The sequence below is a fragment of the Xenopus laevis genome, chromosome 6L (genome assembly GCF_017654675.1).
Source record: "Xenopus laevis strain J_2021 chromosome 6L, Xenopus_laevis_v10.1, whole genome shotgun sequence".
Taxonomy (NCBI): Eukaryota; Metazoa; Chordata; class Amphibia; order Anura; family Pipidae; genus Xenopus; species Xenopus laevis.
Genome location: NC_054381.1, coordinates 158381465 through 158404891, shown reverse-complemented (window position 1 = coordinate 158404891; position 23427 = coordinate 158381465). Strand labels below are relative to the sequence as shown.

Sequence of the window (23427 nt, the reverse complement as noted above, 5' to 3'; positions counted from 1 at the left end):
GACACATCTAGCAAGGCTAGTAAAATAGTGGGTTGTGGGTGTTTCTTATATTTTAAGGGCTACCAAGCAACACATACAAATAACTTTTGGTAAATAGACACACAAGTAGACAATCTTACCAGTTGCCATGTGGGGTCTGGATGCCCAGTCCCCAGACCTACAACTCAAGGTGCAGGAATCACACCAAGGAGAAACAACAGGCGCTCACAGATCCCACAGACAGGCTTGCCAAAAGAACTTTATTTTAGGCAAATAAAGGACATAACGTAGGCCTATGCTGTTTCTCCATGGCACATCATAAATTGCCTCAAGCTTTAAATAAAAAATGTTGTCAGATATGCTTTTCAGCTGTGATGCAGATAATATATATATATATATATATTATATCTAAATGTTGCAAGCCAGGTATATATATCGGGATGTCGGCACTCACGAAACAAAGTGATATAAACGCCTGGGTGCACGATCAGCATAGGTTCAGTACAAAAACAGAAGAGGGATCAGCACTCACAGGTCTTATAAAAAATCATTTATTGTAGAACTATGGACGGAGTCCATAGTTCTACAATAAATGATTTTTGTATATAAGACCTGTGAGTGCTGATCATTTTTACCGGTCAGACCAGTAAAATACCGGCCAGGTGGCAACCCTACACGCAGTGGTACAAAGTATGATTAACCCAGAGTTATAAATTTAACCCAAATGGTACACAATACCCGTCCAACAATGTGACATAATAAAGATATTGATTGGTTAAGGCCTTTGCCGTGTGACAAGTGATGTACAGGAACACAGGAACTTTTAAAAGTAAACTGCACCTCTCTTCATGACTACAACACAAAAGCAGTGGGTGGGGCTAAAATTGTGATGGCCGCTTACGGGGGACTGACAATGTGCCTTTAAGTGTAATGTAAAAAGAAACACAATGTTTGCACCGAGTCTAGTAATGCACAGTGAGCAATCAGGTAGTTGCATTTCATCAGCAGGTTACTAATAAATCCAACTAGTTATCAGACCGCAAACATTGTCTCTTATGACATTACCTCAGGTCTCTCATCCATTGATCTGCCAAGAAACATAATATTTATACATCTCCCGTAAAGGGGAAGCGACACCTGGACAGCTCAGTTTGTGTCTGGGTTTATTGCTGCTGTGCAGTCTCTGTAGTGCATATGTGCAGTGGTATCCAGGGGACGTGGTGATACACAGGATTGTTATGTTTCCTTCTCCCTAAGCAAAAAGCAGGAGGGCCGCACTAGAAGAGTGAGGTTGAGGGCTGCACTTCACCTCCATAGACAGTAGCCACACATGTCTTAATACAAGCAAAATAAGTTACACTCCGACTGGGCCTTTACTTAACCTTTAATAAGGATTTTAAAATTATTTCACCCGCCTCTCTGTCCAGAACGTCCAGCCAACTGCTGCTAAACCAAAACTCCCTGTATTCCTTAAATACTATTTAGCGGAGCTGCTGAGCTCCCAGATGTGTCTTTAATGTTTTTTTGGGAGATCCAACTCCCTTTTCAAGTGCTCTCACAAAAGCCATGTGATTTCTCTTCCCATTAAATGAGTCCTTTTAAGCTCTGCACCTCATACAAGCTTATCATCAGGGCGGCCATCTTGTGCAGAGACCTGTGTGTTACCCTGCTGTTCTCACACAGCTCTTAGCTGCTGAAATGTGATACTTGTTTTGCACATGGTAAGCGACTCCGCCAGCCACAGAATTCCTCATTCAGCAGTGATAGCCGACAGGGAAGGGGTTGAACACATAAAACCATTTCCCAATACTGTCTGGCACACTGATATTTATACCTGAGGTGGAACTCTGATTCCCACAATCCTTTGCTAATCCCTCATATATCATTCTGCTTCAACAGGGTATAAACTCAGTATTTGGCTCGGTCTCCTGCTGTAACAGCGTTTTCCTCATGATTCATGTGATGTAAATGAATCAGTGAAAGCAAAACACATCTCAATATAAAGAAAACACCTCAGATAAACTGCGTGTTACAAGCCCCACCCACTTACCCATCATTCTATGTGTGTGTGTGTCACATGGTATAAATTTATCTGTGAGGTGAAACCCACCTAGATAAGAGGCACCCCTCACATAAACTACTTGCCACAAGCTCCATCCACTTACACATAATTATTATATTTGTGTAACTTAAGAAGGCAAAATACCTCATGTAACACCTCATATAAACTGCTTTATACATCAGGGTGTCCCTGTGGCCCCAGACTGAGGTAGAGGAGGAGAAGACTCTTGTTATCGGTGGCCCTCTACTGAAGCAGAACATATTTTCTTGTGGGCTAGAGTTAAAAAAACGTTCATATCGATACAGACAAGGTCCTGCACAAACCTTAACTGACCTTTGTGTATTTACAAAATGGCAAGATGTGAGGCAGCTGAGTGCAGAAACCAGGCAGGGAACATATGAGCGGCGGGAGAACTGGCTGCCAAGGAAGTCCTTAGACTAATGTCACACACACATTTGTTCCAGTGTTTCCTAAATAGAAATTGTTGTGGTCACTAAATGCCGGACAACTCATTTATGTGGTTCCAATGGCTCACGCCTTACTAACAAGAACTATGCAGCCCAATAAATTCCATCCAAGATGCAGCACCTTGAAGTGGGATCTAGACAAACTGGCACTCTGGGCGGCTAAGTGGCAGATTCATTGTTAATAAAGGTAATATTAGGCACCTGGGATTTAAATGGATTTAAACATCTGCAGCAACTTGTGCCCTTAATGCGACTGTGTAAGGCAAGTCCACGATGGAGAAGGTGCTGGGAGTACTTGTGGCTAAATAAACTTACTGATAAAGGGAATGGAAGGGATCAGTTCTGGGGAAAGACAAGTTGGGATTGGTTACACTGGAGAAAAGATAGTTAAGGGGGATATGATCACTATATATACATATATAAGGGGATATGATCACTATATATAAATATATAAGGGGGATATGATCACTATATATAAATATATAAGGGGGATATGATCACTATAAATATATAAGGGGATATGATCACTATATATAAATATATAAGGGGATATGATCACTATATATAAATATATAAGGGGGATATGATCACTATATATAAATAAATAAGGGGATATGATCACTATATATAAATATATAAGGGGATATGATCACTATATATAAATATATAAGGGGATATGATCACTATATATAAATATATAAGGGGATATGATCACTATATATAAATATATAAGGGGATATGATCACTATATATAAATATATAAGGGGATATGATCACTATATATAAATATATAAGGGGATATAATCACTATAAATATATATATAAGGGGATATGATCACTATATATAAATATATAAGGGACAGTAATGAAATAGAGAAAGTACAGAGAAGAGCGACTAAGCTGATAAAAGGAATGGAAGGGATCAGTTATGGGGAAAGGCTGGCCAAGTTGGGATTTGTTATACAGGAAAATAGGCAGTTAAGGAGGATATGATTACTAGAAATTATATATATATCTATATATATATGGATCATGCAATAATCTCCCTGTGAAGTTGTGCATTTCTCTCCATGACAAATATAAGTCAGATACATTAGATAGCTTCAAGAAATTACTATGTTAAGGGGGAGCCCCTTCGCACCATGCTGCTAGGGGTCAATTTAAAAACGGAACAGCACCTTAGTGTTCCCTGTAGGCATCATGTGCAAAAATCTAGTTAAGAGGCTTATGTAAAGGCCAAAATAATGACTTCATCAACTGATTTTGTTGGGGCTCAGCCACATATCAGTTGGGCTAAATTCAGAGAGTGTTTAGGGATATAGCGTACCTGCCAAAGGTCTTGTTTTGTTCACGACAGTACAACAGCCATGACCTGAAAAGGGGCAGAACATTTTGGAAAAGTGGGTGGAGTCTGAATATATTGCCTCAGTATAACTGGCTGCATGTGTGCTGCTCTAATTTGTCTTTCTTTTGATAACACCAATGTTGGGAGATATACAATGGGATGTGGCCTCTCTCAATGTGCGCACAAGAATCCCCTTGTAATGCAATTGGAGGCTGGAGGGCAAATGATCCTACCTAAAGCAACATTTTAGAATATTCTCAATGCCCTTTCCCCCACATGGGATTTACCAGCCATATTTACCATCCATGTGTCTTTGGCAGCTACAGGGTAAATACACAGGACACCAGTTTGTCAAGTTTCTTTAATCTCTTAACTGTTTTGTCTGCGCCTCAAAATAACTCTCCCTGCTCCATACGGACAACTGAATTATTTAGCTGCTCTCTCGTTGGGTTCCCAGCTCATATCTTGTGTTATTAGACTCTATATTAAGGCTTTGATAAGAGAGAAGAGGTTTTGCAGTGGAAAATTCCAGACGCTCAGATGATTTTGCTCACACCGTCCCTGGTGACTCGTGTTAGAAGGTAAATAAGTGGCAGAGAGACAGATCATTCCAGTGTTTAGATGCCACTTACTGAGTCACAATACAGGTGCTCTGTTGCAATCCACTCTTGATCCAAGAGAGTCATCATAAAGCAATGCCACCCAACATTCATAGGGTGGGACTGATTGTGTAATACAATTGCACAAATTCTATTACGTAATAAAAGCTGTGCCCTATTCAGGCCGGTCATAGGGCGGTAAGATTGTTATATTGGGGAGAGGGGTCTAATGTTATATGTCCTCTCAGCCATAAAGCAGGACAGGACTGCTGCTTACAATGGGGATCAGATAGGATCTGTGCAGCCACTGGGACAGAATGCTCTGTTATACAGATAGCTAGAATTTCAGCCATAAAGCAGGACAGTCACAGGACTGCTCCTTACAATGGGGATCAGATAGGATCTGTGCAGCAACCGAGACAGAATGCCCTGTTATACAGATAGATAGAATCTCAGCTGCCATAAAGCAGGACAGGACTGCTGCTTACAATGGGGATCAGATAGGATCTGTGCAGCCACTGGGACAGAATGTTCTGTTATACAGATAGCTAGAATCTCAGCTGCCATAAAGCAGGACAGGACTGCTGCTTACAATGGGGATCAGATAGGATCTGTGCAGCCACTGGGACAGAATGTTCTGTTATACAGATAGCTAGAATCTTAGCCATAACCAGGGCAGTACTGTTGCTTGCAGTGCATTTAGGATGAGTTGAGACTATAACAGAAAGCAAATAACTATGCACTTAAAAATGATTCACGTTTCATCAAATTGTACTACATTGACAACCATTACACATTTCAGACACAGATACAAGCATTATTATTTAATGACAGCTTATTCAGTGCCAGTGACCAAATCATCGGCAGTTCATGTAATTTTAATCACAATATCCCATCAGTGATAGCAAGTGATCTGAACCTGGCACATCTCTCACTTGTCATGTTAATAAATGACAGTGCTTAGTCACTGGGAACAAAACTGTGCCAGGGATGGCAGAATCTCAGTGATAAAATTGCAGAGCAAATTCTCTCTCAGTATCTGGTCCCAGTTTTGTTCCCAGTGACTAAGCACTGTCATTTATTAACATGACAAGTGAGAGATGTGCCAGGTTCAGATCACTTGCTATCACTAATGGGATATTGAGATTAAAAAGACATGAACTGACGATGATTTGGGCACTGCTGATAAAGCCTTGCTGGCCTTGGCATTCCAGGTTTAGTGACTGTAATAAAAGAAATATGTCTAATTGGGCCAGACGGCAGACACCCCAGTCTTTAACTGGAAAGGAGAGGTGGTTGGGAGATACCAGTTTGTGTGGTTTGACTTGGAGTAAAACGTTCAAATTTACCAACATGGTTACAGGAGTCATATATAGAACATTATTTTACAGAGCATTAGGTAAATCCACAAGGTAATGTTACATGTGGGGGACTCAAGATGAAAGTGATCAGGGTGAAAATGAACATAAATCAATGTTAGTAGAAACCCAAACCAAAGAATAGCAAATTCATGTCATATTGTATTGTATTACAAAACAAAGCAATAACTCTGCCAGGGCAATCCAACATCAGTCGCATTTTGTGCCGAGGTCTCAGCTTGCTGGTGCATAACAGGGCCTGGGAGAAACTTACTGGAACCCCATCACCAGCTCCTTCCCTGATCTCCACCTGGTTGTCTCTGCACCCCACGTAACTAGTCTCCTTGCTCTTGTACACCCATTCCTTTTTTTTTTTTTTTTTTTAAGGTGGCCAGACATGGGCAGATTCGAGGCCTTTAGATAGATTTGGCACCTTATCTGCCTGTGTATGGGGCCTTCCGACAGGACTCTCCAGTCGGTATCTGGCCATAAAACAGGCCGATGACAATCAGTTTTGATTTTCCTGTCCAATCGTGGACTGCATCAGCTAGTTTATGCAATCCTTGTCCCGATGGCTCCTATTCCCATCATTGTAATCCGATTGTATGGCCCTAGAGTGACCGCCACCTCACCAAACGAGTGACTGTTAGTGTATGGCCACCTTAACTCTTCCCCCAATCTCCATTCAGTTCCCCCACTGATCCCTATGACCCAACAGCTCTCTATGTACTCCCTCATTTCAGCTCCATCACCAATCAGTCTCCTTGTCCCATGCAGATCCTTCCCTAATCTCTTTGTGGTACCCCCACTTCCTTCTACCTCACCATTCTTACTGTCCTCATAGCTCCTTAACCACTGCCCATGCCCTCCACCCCCCAAAATAACCAGCACAATAGATTAACCAATACTTGGTGCAAACTCAGCCACTTTAGCTTATTCAGAAGCTTATTGGCTCATGTAATGGGTCCAAACATCTGGCTGTCCAACAAATATCTAGCCAGGAATCTGCCAAAGTTTGAAAATGAGCAATAAAAATGTATTGAACCATTGATGAGGCTCTCTCCCAACAGGTCTGCACAAGTCCCTGTTATAATTCAATCTTTTACCTTGGGTGGGCAATTAGCCCAGTTGGGCCCACCAATCGATTAGTGAATTCGATCAGCTCATGTGAAAACCTCACCACTATCCATTCAAGGTATAGTTAGATCAAATCTTTCTAATCTGAGGGACTGGCTTGCCCTGGGGGTACAATATCACCAATCATACAATTTAGCACCATGCCGCTAAAATTCATACACAGAACCAAAAAGTATAGACTTACCAATTTGCAAAAGAACGGGGGTCACCAAAGCCGTCTCCATGGCGTAGCAAAACTCTCTGCCGAACATGACAGCACCGTGCATCACCCATAGCTTCACTGGGATGCGGTCAATGGAGCTCTCACTGATGGTTTCGTCGCGGCTCTCGTTCTCCTTGGTCTCCTCATTCTTTAGCTTGCTCAGCTGGAGCTCCTGAACTTGCATAGATTCGGAGTCGGCATTCTGAGGGGCCATCTTCATCACCACAAAAATAGATATATATATTTGTAGATTCTATATAAATATTAATACTATAAATCTCGAAAGATAAATAAAGATTTCTCTTTTTGTTCCGCTTCGTCAGCAGATTCTTCATGCAATTAATACTTGTATTCCACTGCGTTGGGGTGGGCGTTTCCGTAGCTTGGCGAGCACGTGAGATACGCGCTGTACAAGAGAAAAGCTATTTGGTGCAATCATATGGCTTGCTTTACTGTGAACTAGATTTAAAAATCCATAATTGCCATTCAGCTAATACCAGTTTCATTGTTTCTATAGAAGAAGTGGTAAAATTGTTGGTCTTGCTATTGCGGGTGGGAAAGGCGACACAAAATGGTGATCCACTTTTAATCCCCATCGAGTGGCTGATTAATCTGTAAAACAGAGGGGGAAAGTCAGAGAGTGAATAAAGTGCCCCCTCTTATAAAATATAAGGATATAATAAGTTAAAGACGGCCTTGTGTTTTTATACAGGTCATGGAACTCTGAGGTGACCTCCTTATATTTTGCAACAGGGGGTACTTTTTTTTTTATAATACACAGGTTTCAGGGAGTCATGTGACAGAAATGACATCTCTAAACTCAGAATATATCCAAAGACATCACTAGGCACCGTTTATAAGGATATCATTTACAGGATATTCATGGCTCTTGTATATAAAGGATACATTTTTAAGAATTTCACTGGCTACATCCTACATTAAGGTCTCATTGTGTTTCTACTCTGGTCTAACAGAATCCCACGGCCCAATTATCTGATTATCTGAGTCGACACAAAGACTTCTCAAAGGCACCGTAAGGATTGGGAAGGTTTTTATTCTCAGTTTCCTTTATGACTAATGGCACGACCCAAATGACTTCATTTCTACTGACCCCCCCAAATATAGAACTTACTGGAAAAAATCCCTATATGTGGGGAACGTGATAAACATCACAGAAATCCCGTCTGACTCATAGAAACGCACAACGGCTTTGCCCCAAAAACATGATTCTTTCCAAGTGCCGAGGGCAGGAAGCTGGGGATTCATGGAAGGGACGTCAGAGGAAGGGCGGGGGGCTTCATTTACATTCACACAGGACAATGCACCCTGATCCCCTTTCATCTGGGGGGAATATTAGATTCTAATGCATAGACAGGCAGAAGTAGGTGCATGGCATGTATGTAACCAACCGCTGGAAGCAGAAGCCATTAATTAAGACCCAATGTGCAGCCCCCCAGCTCCATACACTACTCACTATCTAACAGGTACAGCCCCTTCCCCCATATTCACTTATTACACACCCAATAAGGAATAAAGGTGGGATTGATTACAAATTCAACCCCCCTTTAAAGGGGTTGTTCACCTTTAAATTAACTGTTAGTATGATGTAGAGAGGGATATTCTGAGACAATTTGCAATTGGTTTTCATTTTTTATTATTTGTGGTTTTTGAGTTATTTAGCTTTTTATTCAGCAGCTCTCCAGTTTGTAATTTCAGCCATCTGGTTTGTAGGTTCCAAATTCCCCTAGCAAGCATGCACTGATTTGAATAAGAGACTGGAATATGAATAGGAGAGGCCTGAATAGACAGATGAGTAATAAAAAGTAGCAATAACAATACATTTGTAGCCTTACAGAGCCTTTGTTTTTTAGATGGGGTCAGTGACCCCCATTTGAAAGCTGGAAGAAGAAGTAGGCAAATAAAAATAAAAACTATAAAAATGAAATAATGAAGACTAGGTGCTTAGAATTGGCCATTCTATAACATACTAAAAGTTAACTCAAAGGTGAACCTCCCCTTTAAACAAAAGGCAAATTGATGCTGGAAGCTGAGAAACTCATGATTCTGCATTTGTGGATAATGTCTAATTGAATACTGCCTGAACAGAACAAAAAGCAGCATGGAAAGGGTTACAAAAAAAATAAAATGACATTTTCAATATCTCCATTAGCGGGGCCCAGTTACGGCGGGAAGTGGGGCCCACAGAGCTCCGGATGTTCATATTTTGCACATCAAATATGGCCTGACAATAAGCGAAATCAACGACTTCCTCTATTGTCCTGTTTGTTGTGTAATAAAAGCCGCTGCCAAGTCATGTGACCTCCATGCGTTTCTGGTTTCCCTGCTGCTTAATGGTCAGCGCTGAGGCAAATGTGGTGCCCAAATGCAGGCTAGGGGTCAACCAGGAGTTGGGGTGTAAGGGCAGTGCCACTAGGAACCTCTTAACCTGAGTGCAGCCATTCCCCTTTATTAGGAATAGGAAATACAATGGCTGTGGGAGACCGTGGTGTTGGTTAGCCATGCGGCCTTGTAGCACTGATTCCAGCCAGGGCAATGGCCTGCAAGCAGTTTATATGTTCTCCCCAAGTCTGAGTGGATTCCCTCAGGCACTCGGGGTTTCTCCCACACCCCAAAAACATACAACTGATACTACTAAGTGAATAAGTCATAGGGACCTCAGAGTGTAAGCTCCACTGGGGCACAGAATGATGGGAAAGGCATAGAGACCTTAGATTGTAAGCTCTACTGGTGCAGGGAATGATGGGAAAGTGATAGAGACCTTAGATTGTAAGCTCCACTGGGGCACAGAATGATGCGAACGTGATAGGGACCTCAGACTGTAAGCTCCACTGGGGCACAGAATGATGGGAAAGTGATAGAGACCTTAGATTGTAAGCTCCACTGGGGCACAGAATGATGCGAAAGTGATAGGGACCTCAGACTGTAAGCTCCACTGGGGCACAGAATGATGGGAAAGTGATAGGGACCTCAGACTGTAAGCTCCGCTGGGGCACAGAATGATGGGGAAGTGATAGAGACCTTAGATTGTAAGCTCCACTGGGGCACAGAATGATGGGAAAGTGATGGGGACCTCAGACTGTAAGCTCATCTGGGGCACAGAAAGATGGGAAAGTGATAGGGACATTAGAGTGTAAGCTCCATTGGGGAAGGAACTGATGTAGAATATTGGTAAGTGCACCCTTATATGCAGCCCTATATAAAGAATAATAACAATATCAGGTAGCATGAGACACTGCTCCAGAAAAAAATGCACTTGTCCCTGGTGCTGTCCGGAGCACACAAAGTCCACATACAGGTGCTGGGAGAAAAGCTTTAGGGTATGCAACTTGCCCAATTCACCCTGCACTGACTGATGCCCAGGACAGTTACCCCATTCTGGGATACTACATGTGACCCTGTAGATCGTACACCCCAGGAAGCTGAATGTTCAGGACCTGGGGTTTTCTGGATAATGGATATTTCTATAATTTGGATCTCCATACTTGAACTCTACTTAAATCATTTAAACACTAATTAAACCCAATAGGCTGGTTTTGCTTCAATAAGGATTAATTATATCTTAGTTGGGATCAAGTACAAGCGACTGTTTTATTATTACACAGAAAAAGGAAATAACTTCAAAAAAATTTGAATTCATTAATTAAAATGGAGTCTATGGGAGCCGCTCTTCACATAATTCGGAGCTTTTTGGATAATGAGTTTCCAGATAACGGATCTCATACCTGTACTTTAAGTTTAACATTATTTCTTTACTGGACTTTGACTTAATAAAAGTATGGAAAACTGCTTTGTTTTCCCCAGAACTCCTCCCCCACTCTCCTTGAAAACGGGATAATTTCACTAAACAGAAGCTACATATAAGGGTAAGGCCACACTAAGCGATAGCGCGGCGATTTGACTCGCCGCGACTATTCGCCGCGACTTTTAATCCTCAATCGCTGGCGAAACTTTGGCGCTGGCGTCTATGGGGAATCGCTGCGTAAAAACACACGCGGCGATCTTTTTTCTATTGTCGCTCGAAATCGCCTCGCTAGGCGATTTCGAGCGACAATAGAAAAAAGATCGCCGCGTGTGTTTTTACGCTGGCGATTTTGCGCGATTTCCCATAGACGCCAGCGCCAAAGTTTCGCCAGCGATTGAGGATTAAAAGTCGCGGCGAATAGTCGCGGCGAGTCAAATCGCCGCGCTATCGCTTAGTGTGGCCTTACCCTAAACAAACCATAAGCTGCAGCACTTGTTAGGATTTGAGATAAGGAGCAACTGTCCAGTAATTCGTTTTACTACCCGCTCCTCTGCAAACAGTGACTCGGCAGAAGCAGGAAGTTGCATTTTGAAAATGAATTCAATTTCTTTTCAAGTGCAAGAAATAAAAAAAAAAAAACATTTCTGAATTAAAACAAAAATATGGTCATTGAGTTGTTGAAAAGGGGGGGGAGGGATACTGTTCCTTTAACTCATGTCGTGCTGCAGTTTGCCATATCATTGCTGTGCAAGGGACAATGATGGAACAGACAATGGTTTCCATGCGAGGCTCAGTAAAGCGTGAAAATTATGGAAAATAAATAAATAATCAGGCTCTTTGCTTTAAAGGTTTAACTCAAAAATCGCTCTCACCGGTTTGGCAGTGTCGCCCCGATTTAATTGGGACACGCTACAGGGCAATTAGCGGAAAGAACAAGTATAGAAAGTAAATGCAGGAAAACAAGGCTAATTATGCACATGTGACACGTGAATCCAACCGTCTGCAAAAACATAAAAAGGACAAAAAAACAGACCTTTAAATTACTATAATTAAGGAGAAATAAGCTATATTTAGATCAGTGTTTACCTTCCAGATAACAAGGACAGAGTCTGCCTTTTACTGGATATTTGCATTTCTATGTATGTGTATGCCCTCAGAATAGGCAAAATATATTGAAAAAAAAAACAGTATGAGCTCACACATGAGAAACAATATGGCAGCTCCCACCCATATGTATAAATACAAATATACAGAGAAGAAACGTTCTGGGCACACAATGAGCTATACCCTCATACTGTACTGTCTAATGAAATCAATATGGCACCTCCTCCCATATGTATAAATACAAATATACAGAGAAGGAATGTTCTGGGCACACAATAAGCTATACCCTCATACTGTACTGTCTAAGGGAATCAATATGGCACCTCCTCCTCCCATATGTATAAATACAAATATACAGAGAAGGAATGTTCTGGGCACACAATAAGCTATACCCTCATACTGTACTGTCTAAGGGAATCAATATGGCACCTCCTCCTCCCATATGTATAAATACAAATATACAGAGAAGGAATGTTCTGGGCTCACAATAAGCTATACCCTCATACTGTACTGTCTAAGGGAATCAATATGGCACCTCCTCCCATATGTATAAATACAAATATACAGAGAAGGAATGTTCTGGGCACACAATAAGCTATACCCTCATACTGTACTGTCTAAGGGAATCAATATGGCACCTCCTCCCATATGTATAAATACAAATATACAGAGAAGGAATGTTCTGGGCACACAATACACTACACCCTCCCATGAGCTTTCCATCCCTTACTAATCCACCAATATTCCTGCATATTGCATTCACCAGGGCTCAAGAATAGAACTGGAATGTGCTGACTTTCAAAAAACAGACAAAAGGAATATATCCAGCAACATAAGTCTAATCACCGTAATTACCCTGCATCCAACAACCGATTCTCATTTAATGGGAACATTCAGAACTCAAGACTCTAATCCTGTAAAAGATTTAAGGACCTGGCACTGAACACTGTAGTGGTATATAAGGTTAATGTTCTGTATCCAGCCCAGGGAACAGCACCGTTCAATCAGTCCTTGAGTTTGTGAAATAAAATGGCCTGTGTGGTTCTAGCAAATCAGAATATATAATTTACTTACGCACTCCCAACATGCTGTCTCACTCATGAATAATGATAATCAAGTAAAGCAGAGAAGCTTGTAAGCAGCAGTCATGTCCTGCTTTATGGCAGCTGAGATTCTAGCTATCTGTATAACAGAACATTCTGTCCCAGTGGCTGCACAGATCCTATCTGATCCCCATTGTAAGCAGCAGTCCTGTCCTGCTTTATGGCAGCTGAGATTCTAGCTATCTGTATAACAGAGCATTCTGTCCCAGTGGCTGCACAGATCCAATCTGATCCCCATTGTAAGCAGCAGTCCTGTCCTGCTTTATGGCAGCTGAGATTCTAGCTATCTGTATAACAGAGCATTCTGTCCCAATGGCTGCACAGATCCTATCTGATCCCCATTGTAAGCAGCAGTCCTGTCCTGCTTTATGGCAGCTGAGATTCTAGCTATCTGTATAACAGAGCATTCTGTCCCAGTGGCTGCACAGATCCTATCTGATCCCCATTGTAAGCAGCAGTCCTGTCCTGCTTTATGGCAGCTGAGATTCTAGCTATCTGTATAACAGAACATTCTGTCCCAGTGGCTGCACAGATCCAATCTGATCCCCATTGTAAGCAGCAGTCCTGTCCTGCTTTATGGCAGCTGAGATTCTAGCTATCTGTATAACAGAGCATTCTGTCCCAATGGCTGCACAGATCCTATCTGATCCCCATTGTAAGCAGCAGTCCTGTCCTGCTTTATGGCAGCTGAGATTCTAGCTATCTGTATAACAGAGCATTCTGTCCCAGTGGCTGCACAGATCCTATCTGATCCCCATTGTAAGCAGCAGTCCTGTCCTGCTTTATGGCAGCTGAGATTCTAGCTATCTGTATAACAGAACATTCTGTCCCAGTGGCTGCACAGATCCAATCTGATCCCCATTGTAAGCAGCAGTCCTGTCCTGCTTTATGGCAGCTGAGATTCTAGCTATCTGTATAACAGAGCATTCTGTCCCAATGGCTGCACAGATCCTATCTGATCCCCATTGTAAGCAGCAGTCCTGTCCTGCTTTATGGCAGCTGAGATTCTAGCTATCTGTATAACAGAACATTCTGTCCCAGTGGCTGCACAGATCCTATCTGATCCCCATTGTAAGCAGCAGTCCTGCCCTGCTTTATGGCAGCTGAGATTCTATTCTTGCTCTACAAAAACAAATGCAAATAATTAAACCATTTGGGGGCATCTTGCAGTAAAAGAGCAGGGGATAAAATGATCCAAATAATGTTATTTTGCAGCAAAGCATCCGGGAATAAATCTCCGCTGCTCCTGCGCACAGATGGTCCGGCTCTAGGGACAAACAAAGCAGAATGTGATTGGGAAGAGGACTTTGTTTTTAGCTGTATTGTGTTCCTTCCATTGCTTGCTATGGGGTTTATCAAGGGTCTATGTTTAGGGGCGGAGAGTGGGAGGGGTTTATTTAGGACAGAGGTACAATAAATATAATTAGACAGTATCAGATGAGCATTCCCTGACATGTACAAATACGGAAAAATAAAATCCTGTAATTATCTGTCTCGCAGTTCATCTTCACCTTCACGCCTGAGTCATCATTTATGCACCACAGCCATTAAAGGGGATGTAAACCCAAAAAAAACAGCAAATAAAAAGCAGATTCTGTCTCTACACCTCTGCACTGCTGGTCCTAACTACTGAAACTATAACCAATGAAGAAACACTATGTTCATGTAGCCTGCAATGCCCTCAACATTGATTGGGTACAAGAACATGGACCAAATGAACTGGCACGTTGCATATCCATAGCCTTTTCAGATCACGGTGGGACCACGGGACACAGCTGCTAAGGAATGGGGTGCATTGATGGACACAGGTTTACCAACATTTCCCGGATAACGGATCTTTCCGTAATGTGGCTCTTCATACTTGTGTCTACTAGAAAATCATTAAAAGATGTTGTTCCCCTTTAAGTTAACTGTTAGTAGGATGTAGAGAATGATATTCTGAGACCATTTGCAATTGGTTTTCATTTTTTTGAATTGTTTAGCTTTTTATTCAGCGGGTCTCCAGTTTGCAGTTTCAGCAATCTGGTGGCTAAGGTCCAAATTCCCCTAGCAGCCATGCACTGGTTTGAATAAGAGACTGGAATATAATTAGAAGAGGTGTGAATAGAAAGACGAGTAATAAAAAGCAACAACAATGAATTTGTAGCCTTACAAAGCATTTGTTTTTAGACAGGGTCAGTGACCCCATTTTGAAAGCTGGAAAGAGTCAAAAGAAAAAGGCAAATAATAAAAAATGTATAGAAAATAAATAAAGAAGACCAACTGAAACGTTGCTTAGAATTAGCCATTCTATAAAATAAGTTGACGTAAAAGGTGAACCACCCCTTTAAACATTAAATAAACCCAATAGGCTGGTTCTGCCTTTAATAAGGATTAATTATATGTTAGTAGGGATCAAGTACAAGATACTGTTTTTTTAAAACTATAAAAGCTTTCTGGATATCGGGTTTCCGGATAACGGATCCCATATCTGTACACTATATTAGTTATTATCATGTGCGCACAGAGCAAAGCAAATTGCATGGAACGCGAATAAATCATTCTGAGAGCACAGGCAGCACAGAATCAGAGGCACAAGCTTATTAACCCTCCAGCCGCTGGCACAGAGTCTCCAGGGAAAGGGAGTAGCTCAACCTATGAATAAAATTACAGCCAGAACACACGTTTATTATAAGCCTGTGGCCCTTTATTTACACTTTATTGGGTTTAATCAATAGGAAATGCTCAGCGTTACATTGTATCACAATCTGTCTAACTGCACAAACGCTTCCCTGTTCCTCTCTCCGGATATACTTGGCCTTAGATATATATATGAGAGCTGAGAGTTATGGGCCCTTCCAACATTACAGATAACCCAGTACTATTTCCAATGTGCACCGTCGTGTCCCAACCTGCTGGGGAGATCACACGGCAACATTATTATTATTATTATTATTGTGGTTGGGCTTCCTATGCGGCTGTTCAGCAGATAAATGGATTTATTGTCCAATAAAGATACAACCTTAGCAGATCTCCTTCTCAGCAATTTCCCAATAATCATTCAGTTTTCCAGTTTTTTTCAGTGGTTTTAAATGGATTTCCTATTGAAAGCATCTGTGTCTTTCTATTCTCTGCACTGCTGTTTCCGACTCCTGTAACAATGCAGGAAAAACAAACCTGGAGAAATGGATTTTTTTTTTTTTCAACTTTTTCCAACAAAAAAACTAATTGGCGGAAATGTGTACAGAATGTATATTGGGAAGCCGATTAGAATTATATTTTCTTTTATTAGGCAAATAATGGTTTTGGGGTTGAGTTCCCCTTAAATACAGAGTCACCTTTAGGGCTTTTACAGATGAGCGTTTGAAGCTGCGCTCCCGTGTTCCGGTTTTATGCGTTCAGCCACAGGGGAGCGCAGGAGTAGACGCATTCAGTTTTTTTTTTAATGGGGCTGTACTCACACAGGCGCATGTAGGCGCCGAACGCAGGAAAAATGCAGCATGTTGCGCTCAACCTGTGTTCGGCCCCTACATGCGCCTGTGTGAGTACAGCTTTCAAATGGGGGGGTCACTGACCCCATCTAAAAACAAATGCTCTGTAAGGCTACACATTTATTGTCATTGCTCATCTTTCTATTCAGGCCTCTCCTATTCATATTCCAGTCTCTTATTCAAATCAGTGCATGGTTGCTAGGGGAATTTGGACCCTAGCAACCCGATGGGCAGAAATTACAAACTGGAGAGCTGCTGAATAAAGAGCTAAATAACTCAAAAATCACAAATAAAAAATGAAAAGCAATTGCCAATTGTCTCAGAATATCATACATCATACTAACAGTTAATTTAAAGGTCAACAACCCCTTTAAAGCAGTGGATTTGCAAGAATTTGCCCCACTTGCCACAGTCCTTTAAAAGAAAAACATCCAAACGATATGGAGTTAATATAATTTGCTGTCTCTAAAGTCACAGAAAAGGTTCCCTTTATGCCCTTCAGTAACCTTGACTTTCCCAGGCTTTAGATTACATGAAACCCATACACTCGGGGGCCCTGTTCAACTTTACTTCACATTTCAACGACTTTCCCCCGGACCCTGGAAAATACCACTGTGACCCCCCAGGACCACAGAATTAATTGCATATAAAACAGATCCGTTCTGCTGCTCTATTGTTTAGCAGCTGGAATATACAGATACACTTCAACACAACAATGTAGCAAAAGCCGTGGGATGTGAGGCTGCTGCATTGTATGTACATTAAATGGCCGCACACGCACTGCTTTCAGCGCCAATTGCATTTACTAATAACTGGAGAACCACAGGTAATTTTTACTGAATGTATATTGGAAAGTTGTTTAGATTTACGTTTTCTTTCATTATGCAGAATGATATTTTGGGATTTATACCCCCCTTTAAGCACGGAGAATCCTGCCTGCTAGAATGTTCCATTTTATTGCACCTTGCACAACAGCAGTCACCTCCTTTAACCTTCGGAATAGATCGCCTTGAGGAATGCGCAGGAATGTGATTATGCCCCGTGATTTATGCCTTGATAACCTGCTGATAACTGGAACTGTGAAAATGAGGATGGTGCTTTGCAGTCAGACCCCCTTTAGGAGGATTTAAAGGAAGATTTAAAGAGATACCGACCCCTCTAAACTAAACAGAGTTCCATAAAATGTTGTTTTAGCTGGTGGGAGACACAGAGAATCCTACTTGTTTGCATTGAGCAGTGCCCACAGGGAGAGCATAAAAGGAAATCCCAACCCCATTGGGGAATAATTTATACTTTATCTGTACAATATTGTTCTATGATCTCTCAGTAAATGTATCCATGACAAGTCGGAGCTGAGACGCATGAATTAGGTCACCCTCCAGAACCCGAACATCCCCGGCCAGCTCAGCAGAAAGTTCCACTTATCAAAAATTCATAGTGCTGGCTCACTTACCCTTTATTTTCCAACACACATAAACCTTTCATTGCTCCATGGTGGGGGGTGGTTGTAACAAAAGGAAGAGTGACAGCTGGGGTTATAACCTATTATTAAATCCACCAAGCTGTACAGGATATATATTCTTTATAGTTGTATTCATACGTATTGGTGGGAGCTGCCATATTCCAGTAGGAGGGTATAAATTATTAGAGAAGGAATGTTCTGGGCACAAAATCAGTTAAAGGGGTGTTTTGCCTTTAAGGAAACTTTTATTGGCCAATTCTAAGCAACTTTTCAATTGGTTTTCATTATTTATTTTTTTATCGTTATTTGCTTTTTTCTTCTGACTCTTTGCAGCTTTCAAATGGGCGTCGCTGACCCCTATCTAAAAAACAAATGCTCTGTAAGGCTACAAATGTATTGCTTTTGCTACTTTTTATTACCGATCCTTCTATTCAGGCCTCCTATTCATATTCCAGTCTCTTATTCAAATCAATCCATGGTTACTAGGGGAATTTGGACCCTAGTTACTCAAAAACCACAAATAATAAAAAAGGAAAACCAATTGCATATGGAATCAGAGCATTGCTCTCTACATCATACTAACAGTTAATAAGTGAGTAAAATGGCAATATGGCAGCTCCCTCCCCAAATTATAAATATACAGAGGAGTGATGTTCTGGGCATGTGTTGAGCTATAATAAACTATATTACATAAAAGAAAAACAGGGAACATAGTTAATGTCATGGTCTGATACTGAAATAGTTATTATTGCCCCGGGGGGCTGAGCGCTGCTATTATACAACTATACACGGAGTCAATGCATTTCCAAAAGTCAAGTCGGGCTAAAAAAGGAAGAACTATTTCAGATATGCCTGTCAATACCAAGAGAGAAAAACATGAAACCAAAAACTGGGAGATTTCCCAGCAATGATCGAGCGATACAGTGCCGTTAGACTGCAAGCTCCTAGGTACAAAACTACACTTTGCTCAGTTGCATTTCACCAATCCCAAAGATAAATAAAAACTACGCATTCAGGGATGTCCTACCTGTGACACTCCATCAGTTGTTGAACTACAACTCCCCTACTGGGGAGAACTGCACTTTAAGGAGTCAGGGGGTGCACCTGGGTGGGATTTGGATCATTCAGAGCATGGAACCCCCGAAACAGCTACGTGTGCCAGGATTTAGGACATAACAAAAAGATAGAAATGCTAATTCTATTTACCTTTGTCTACATGGGTTAATTCCCCCTTTAGTCACTAGAAAAAACGATACTCTCTGCCCAGTTTTATAAACACAAATATATAAAGAAAAGTGACCAAGTGCAATTTATTTGTGTTAATAAGCGGCACAATATACCTGTATCACCTGTACCTGTGTGCAGGACTTACCCCAAGCCCACCTAGCTGACACTGTCCTCTACACACCAGCAGGGCCTTAATGGGTTAACCTTGAAGGCTGTAGTGGATTTTCCTCGTCCTGCAGGGCAATATCCAATCCCAGCAGGGAATTGGTGGAGTCCCACGACCTGCTCCCTTGTCTTTGGGCTGAACTGCTGCTGAGCACTAGAGCGAGGCCATTCTCTCTGTGAGCTGTTTGTTTTCGGACTGCACCAAACATAAGATCCTATTGGCAGGCAGGAGAGGGGGAGGAGCCAGCTATTTGGAAAGCAGTATGCCCCCCCCCCTCTGGCAGGCGTGAAATGTGCCGAGTTGAGTTTCATTCGGATCAATTCCACAGCAGCGCCGGAGTCGTTTATATAGAAAGAAACCTTAGCCCAGGCACCGCATGATTGGAACCAAAAGCACCTTCCCCTCTCTGTGCCAATATCTTTAGTCACTCAGACTCCTCCTACAACTGATCAGGACTGGCCAATCAGGGCAGGAGCCCAATTAGTGCACAATACATACCCCTGGATCTACATGGTCCAAGAACAGTAGGGGGCAGATTTATTAAGGGTCAAATAGAAAATTCGAATTTGAATCAAAACTGTCAAATTCGACAAGGGAATTATCCAAACTGGAATCAAATATTTTTAAAAATTAGATTCTCTAGATTTATCAAAGTCTGGCCTTTTAATGGCAGAGACTAACGCTGCTATTTTGGGAGATTAGTCGCCCAGCGACAAATCGCTTCTTCTTCGGGTGACTAATCTCCCTGAACTGCCTTAACGCCAGCTAGAATGAAAATTGCCGGAGGGATGGCATTTAGAATGCTTCGTTTTCCGAAGTCGTCCCCGAAGTTGCCTCACAGGGAAAATTCGGCGACTTTGGAAAACCGTATCAATCCAAGTGCCATCCTGTCAGCAATTTAGATTCTAGCTGGCGGGAAGGCTTTTCGTGGAGATTAGTCGCCGAAGAAGTGATTTGCCGCTGGGCGACTAATCTCCCGAAATAGCAGCGTGTGTCTCTGCCCTAAGAATCTGAATTCGACTATTCGAATATTCCTGTATAAGTCAATGGGGGAGGTCCAGTGACCAATTTGGAGTTGTTTGTCTTCCTGACATTCATGGGTTTTTTTTCGGAGAAAAATAACTCGAATCGAGTTTGGTCGAATTCGAATAGAATTTGAAGAGGGTTTTCGGTTGAATGAGAGTTTTCGGGTCGGTACAATTCGTCCGAGTTTTACATATTCGTTTTTTTAAAATAAATAATTGAATATTCAAATTTGGAATAAAATCAAATTCATGTGAGTTGAAATAAAAAAAAAAGAACTCACATGAATTCAAAATTCAACCCATAATAAATGTGCCTCTAGATGTTCCTGAAGAGCCCAATGCATTGGGTTTAGATAAGTAACAGGGTGGTTCGCCTTTGAGTTAACTGTCAGTATAATGTAGAGAGGGATATTCTGAGACAATTTGCAATTGGTTTTCATTTTTTATTATTTGTGGTTTTTGAGTTATTTAGCTTTTTATTCAGCAGCTCTCCAGTTTGCAATTTCAGCCATCTGGTTGCTAGGGTCCAAATTCCCCTAGCAACCATGCATTGATTTGAGTAAGAGACAGGAATATGAATAGGAGAGGCCTGAATAAAAGATGAGGAATAAAAAGTAGCAATAACAATACATTTGTAGCCTTACAGAGCATTTGTTTTTTAGATGGGGTCAGCGACCCCTATTTAAAAGTTGGAAAGATCAAGAAAAAGCAAAATAAATCTAAAACTATTAAAAAGAAGAAATGAAAACCGGTTGATGAGTTGCTTAGAATTAGCCATTCTATAACATACTAAAAGTTAACTCAAAGGTGAACAACCAATTTAAAATATATGTTATAAAGGGTGTGGGACTCGCTTTCCAGTACCCAAAACTTTCTGAAAACTTGGACACCAGGGAGCAAAAATTCTGAATTCTGGGAAACCCCTTATCCAGCAAACCAAAGGTCCCCAAGGATTCCAGATAAGAGGTCCCTTGCCTGTACGAATATCTCTAACCCCAGATTCCTGATCCCTTGCAGACTGTTCCCGTGAAACAAAACTGTGCATAAATTCTCTTTATAAAACATATCTTTTTTTAACTGCCAGGAAAACACTTAGCCCCAAAAAATAAGGTAAAATGGAAAGTAAAATATCCAGGCCAGAAATAAAGAGCAGCACTTGGTTTAGCACATGAGGCTCCATTAGGAACAGTGTATTACACAAACACTCGGCGAATCTCTGTGGTCTGGAAGTGCTGCCAATAAAACCATCTAATGGACACGGTGTCCACTGCAGTGCACTCTATTAGCTTTAATTATAATTAATGGAATATTCTTTATAGTTGTCGTCACACAGCAAGGTCAATCAGTGATAAACTAAAATAGGGAATAATGTATCCCCTGCTGTCAAATATAAGGAAATTCAGTGAGGGATTATGTATTGCATAACTCAGTGACTTCTAATATCCTTATCATTTACAGTAGGGGGTACATTATCACTTATAATACATGAGTGATACTCAGAGTTCCCTGTATAACGCAGCCTGCAGCCTTGTGCCTTTATATGGTCACAGAACAACCCCTCAGTGACTTCTAATATCCTTATCATTTACAGTAGGGGGTACATTATCCCTTATAATACATGAGTGATACTCAGAGTTCCCTGTATAACTCAGCCTGCAGCCTTGTGCCTTTATATGGTCACAGAACAACCCCTCAGTGACTTCTAATATCCTTATCATTTACAGTAGGGGATACATTATCCCTTATAATACATGAGTAATACTCAGAGTTCCCTGTATAACTCAGCCTGCAGCCTTGTGCCTTTATATGGTCACAGAACAACCCCTCAGTGACTTCTAATATCCTTATCATTTACAGTAGGGGGTACATTATCACTTATAATACATGAGTGATACTCAGAGTTCCCTGTATAACGCAGCCTGCAGCCTTGTGCCTTTATATGGTCACAGAACAACCCCTCAGTGACTTCTAATATCCTTATCATTTACAGTAGGGGGTACATTATCCCTTATAATACATGAGTGATACTCAGAGTTCCCTGTATAACTCAGCCTGCAGCCTTGTGCCTTTATATGGTCACAGAACAACCCCTCAGTGACTTCTAATATCCTTATCATTTACAGTAGGGGGTACATTATCCCTTATAATACATAAGTGATACTCAGAGTTCCCTGTATAACTCAGTCTGCAGCCTTGTGCCTTTATATGGTCACAGAACAACACTGGTCGGCTGAGCAGAATTTTCACTGAAATCTCCCTTTTTTTAGGCAACAAACAGATCCAGATACAAAGAAAACCAGCATTAAAGGTCCCTTTGCAGGAATAATCCGCACAATTAATCTGGAGAGAAAAACAAGGCCGGGAGCACAATGCATTTATTACTGCAAAACAATGGGCGACTTTCACCGATTAATAAATTGCGCCGCAGTAAAGCCCCGACTCTCGCATTTTTAGGATATTTCTGGGGATAAATATTAGTTTGGAGTCAGACTAAGCAGGGGAGGAATGAACAGCTTGTTGCTAAATAAGAAATCTCTCCGACAACCAAATAACAACAAAAAGAGTGTTTTACAGATTGTGCCCTTGACCAGATCCTGATGACTGGCGGCATTTTATAATCCTTCCTTGGCTACTGTTGGACTACAGGTCCCACAATCCCCCCGGCCCAGACTGGTGCCCCTCATCAATAAAACTTGTGCCGGACGGGAAAATTGTCTTTCGAAGCACCGTGCCGCCATGTTTAAACTCTCACCCATGTGTCCCCTGTACCAAGTGCAGTGTTTATTGAAGGGGTGGTTCACCTTTAAATTAGTATGTTATAAAATGGCTAATTCTAAGCAATTGGTCTTCATTGTTTTTTATACTTTTTTATTTATTTGGCTTCTTTTTCTTGATCTTTAAAACTTTTAAATAGGGGTCACTGACCACATCTAAAAACAAATGCTCTGTAAGGCTACA

The 23427-nt window shown here is 41.4% G+C and overlaps 1 protein-coding gene across 3 annotated transcripts in view; it reads right to left on the bottom strand.

Moving 5' to 3' along the window:
• The window catches only part of slc45a4.L (solute carrier family 45 member 4 L homeolog), a 63602-nt gene that overhangs the window by 26744 nt on the left and 13431 nt on the right, over window positions 1-23427 (bottom strand). For 2 of the 3 annotated variants that reach the window (XM_018268288.2, XM_041566661.1), the window contains exon 2: window positions 7132-7761. In XM_018268288.2, the coding sequence (XP_018123777.1) occupies window positions 7132-7369 (238 nt within the window). In that variant the 5' untranslated portion in view covers window positions 7370-7761. Of the gene's footprint in view, window positions 1-7131; window positions 7762-19423; window positions 19962-23427 lie in introns of those variants that run through there. The other variant, XM_018268290.2, reaches the window with a different exon arrangement.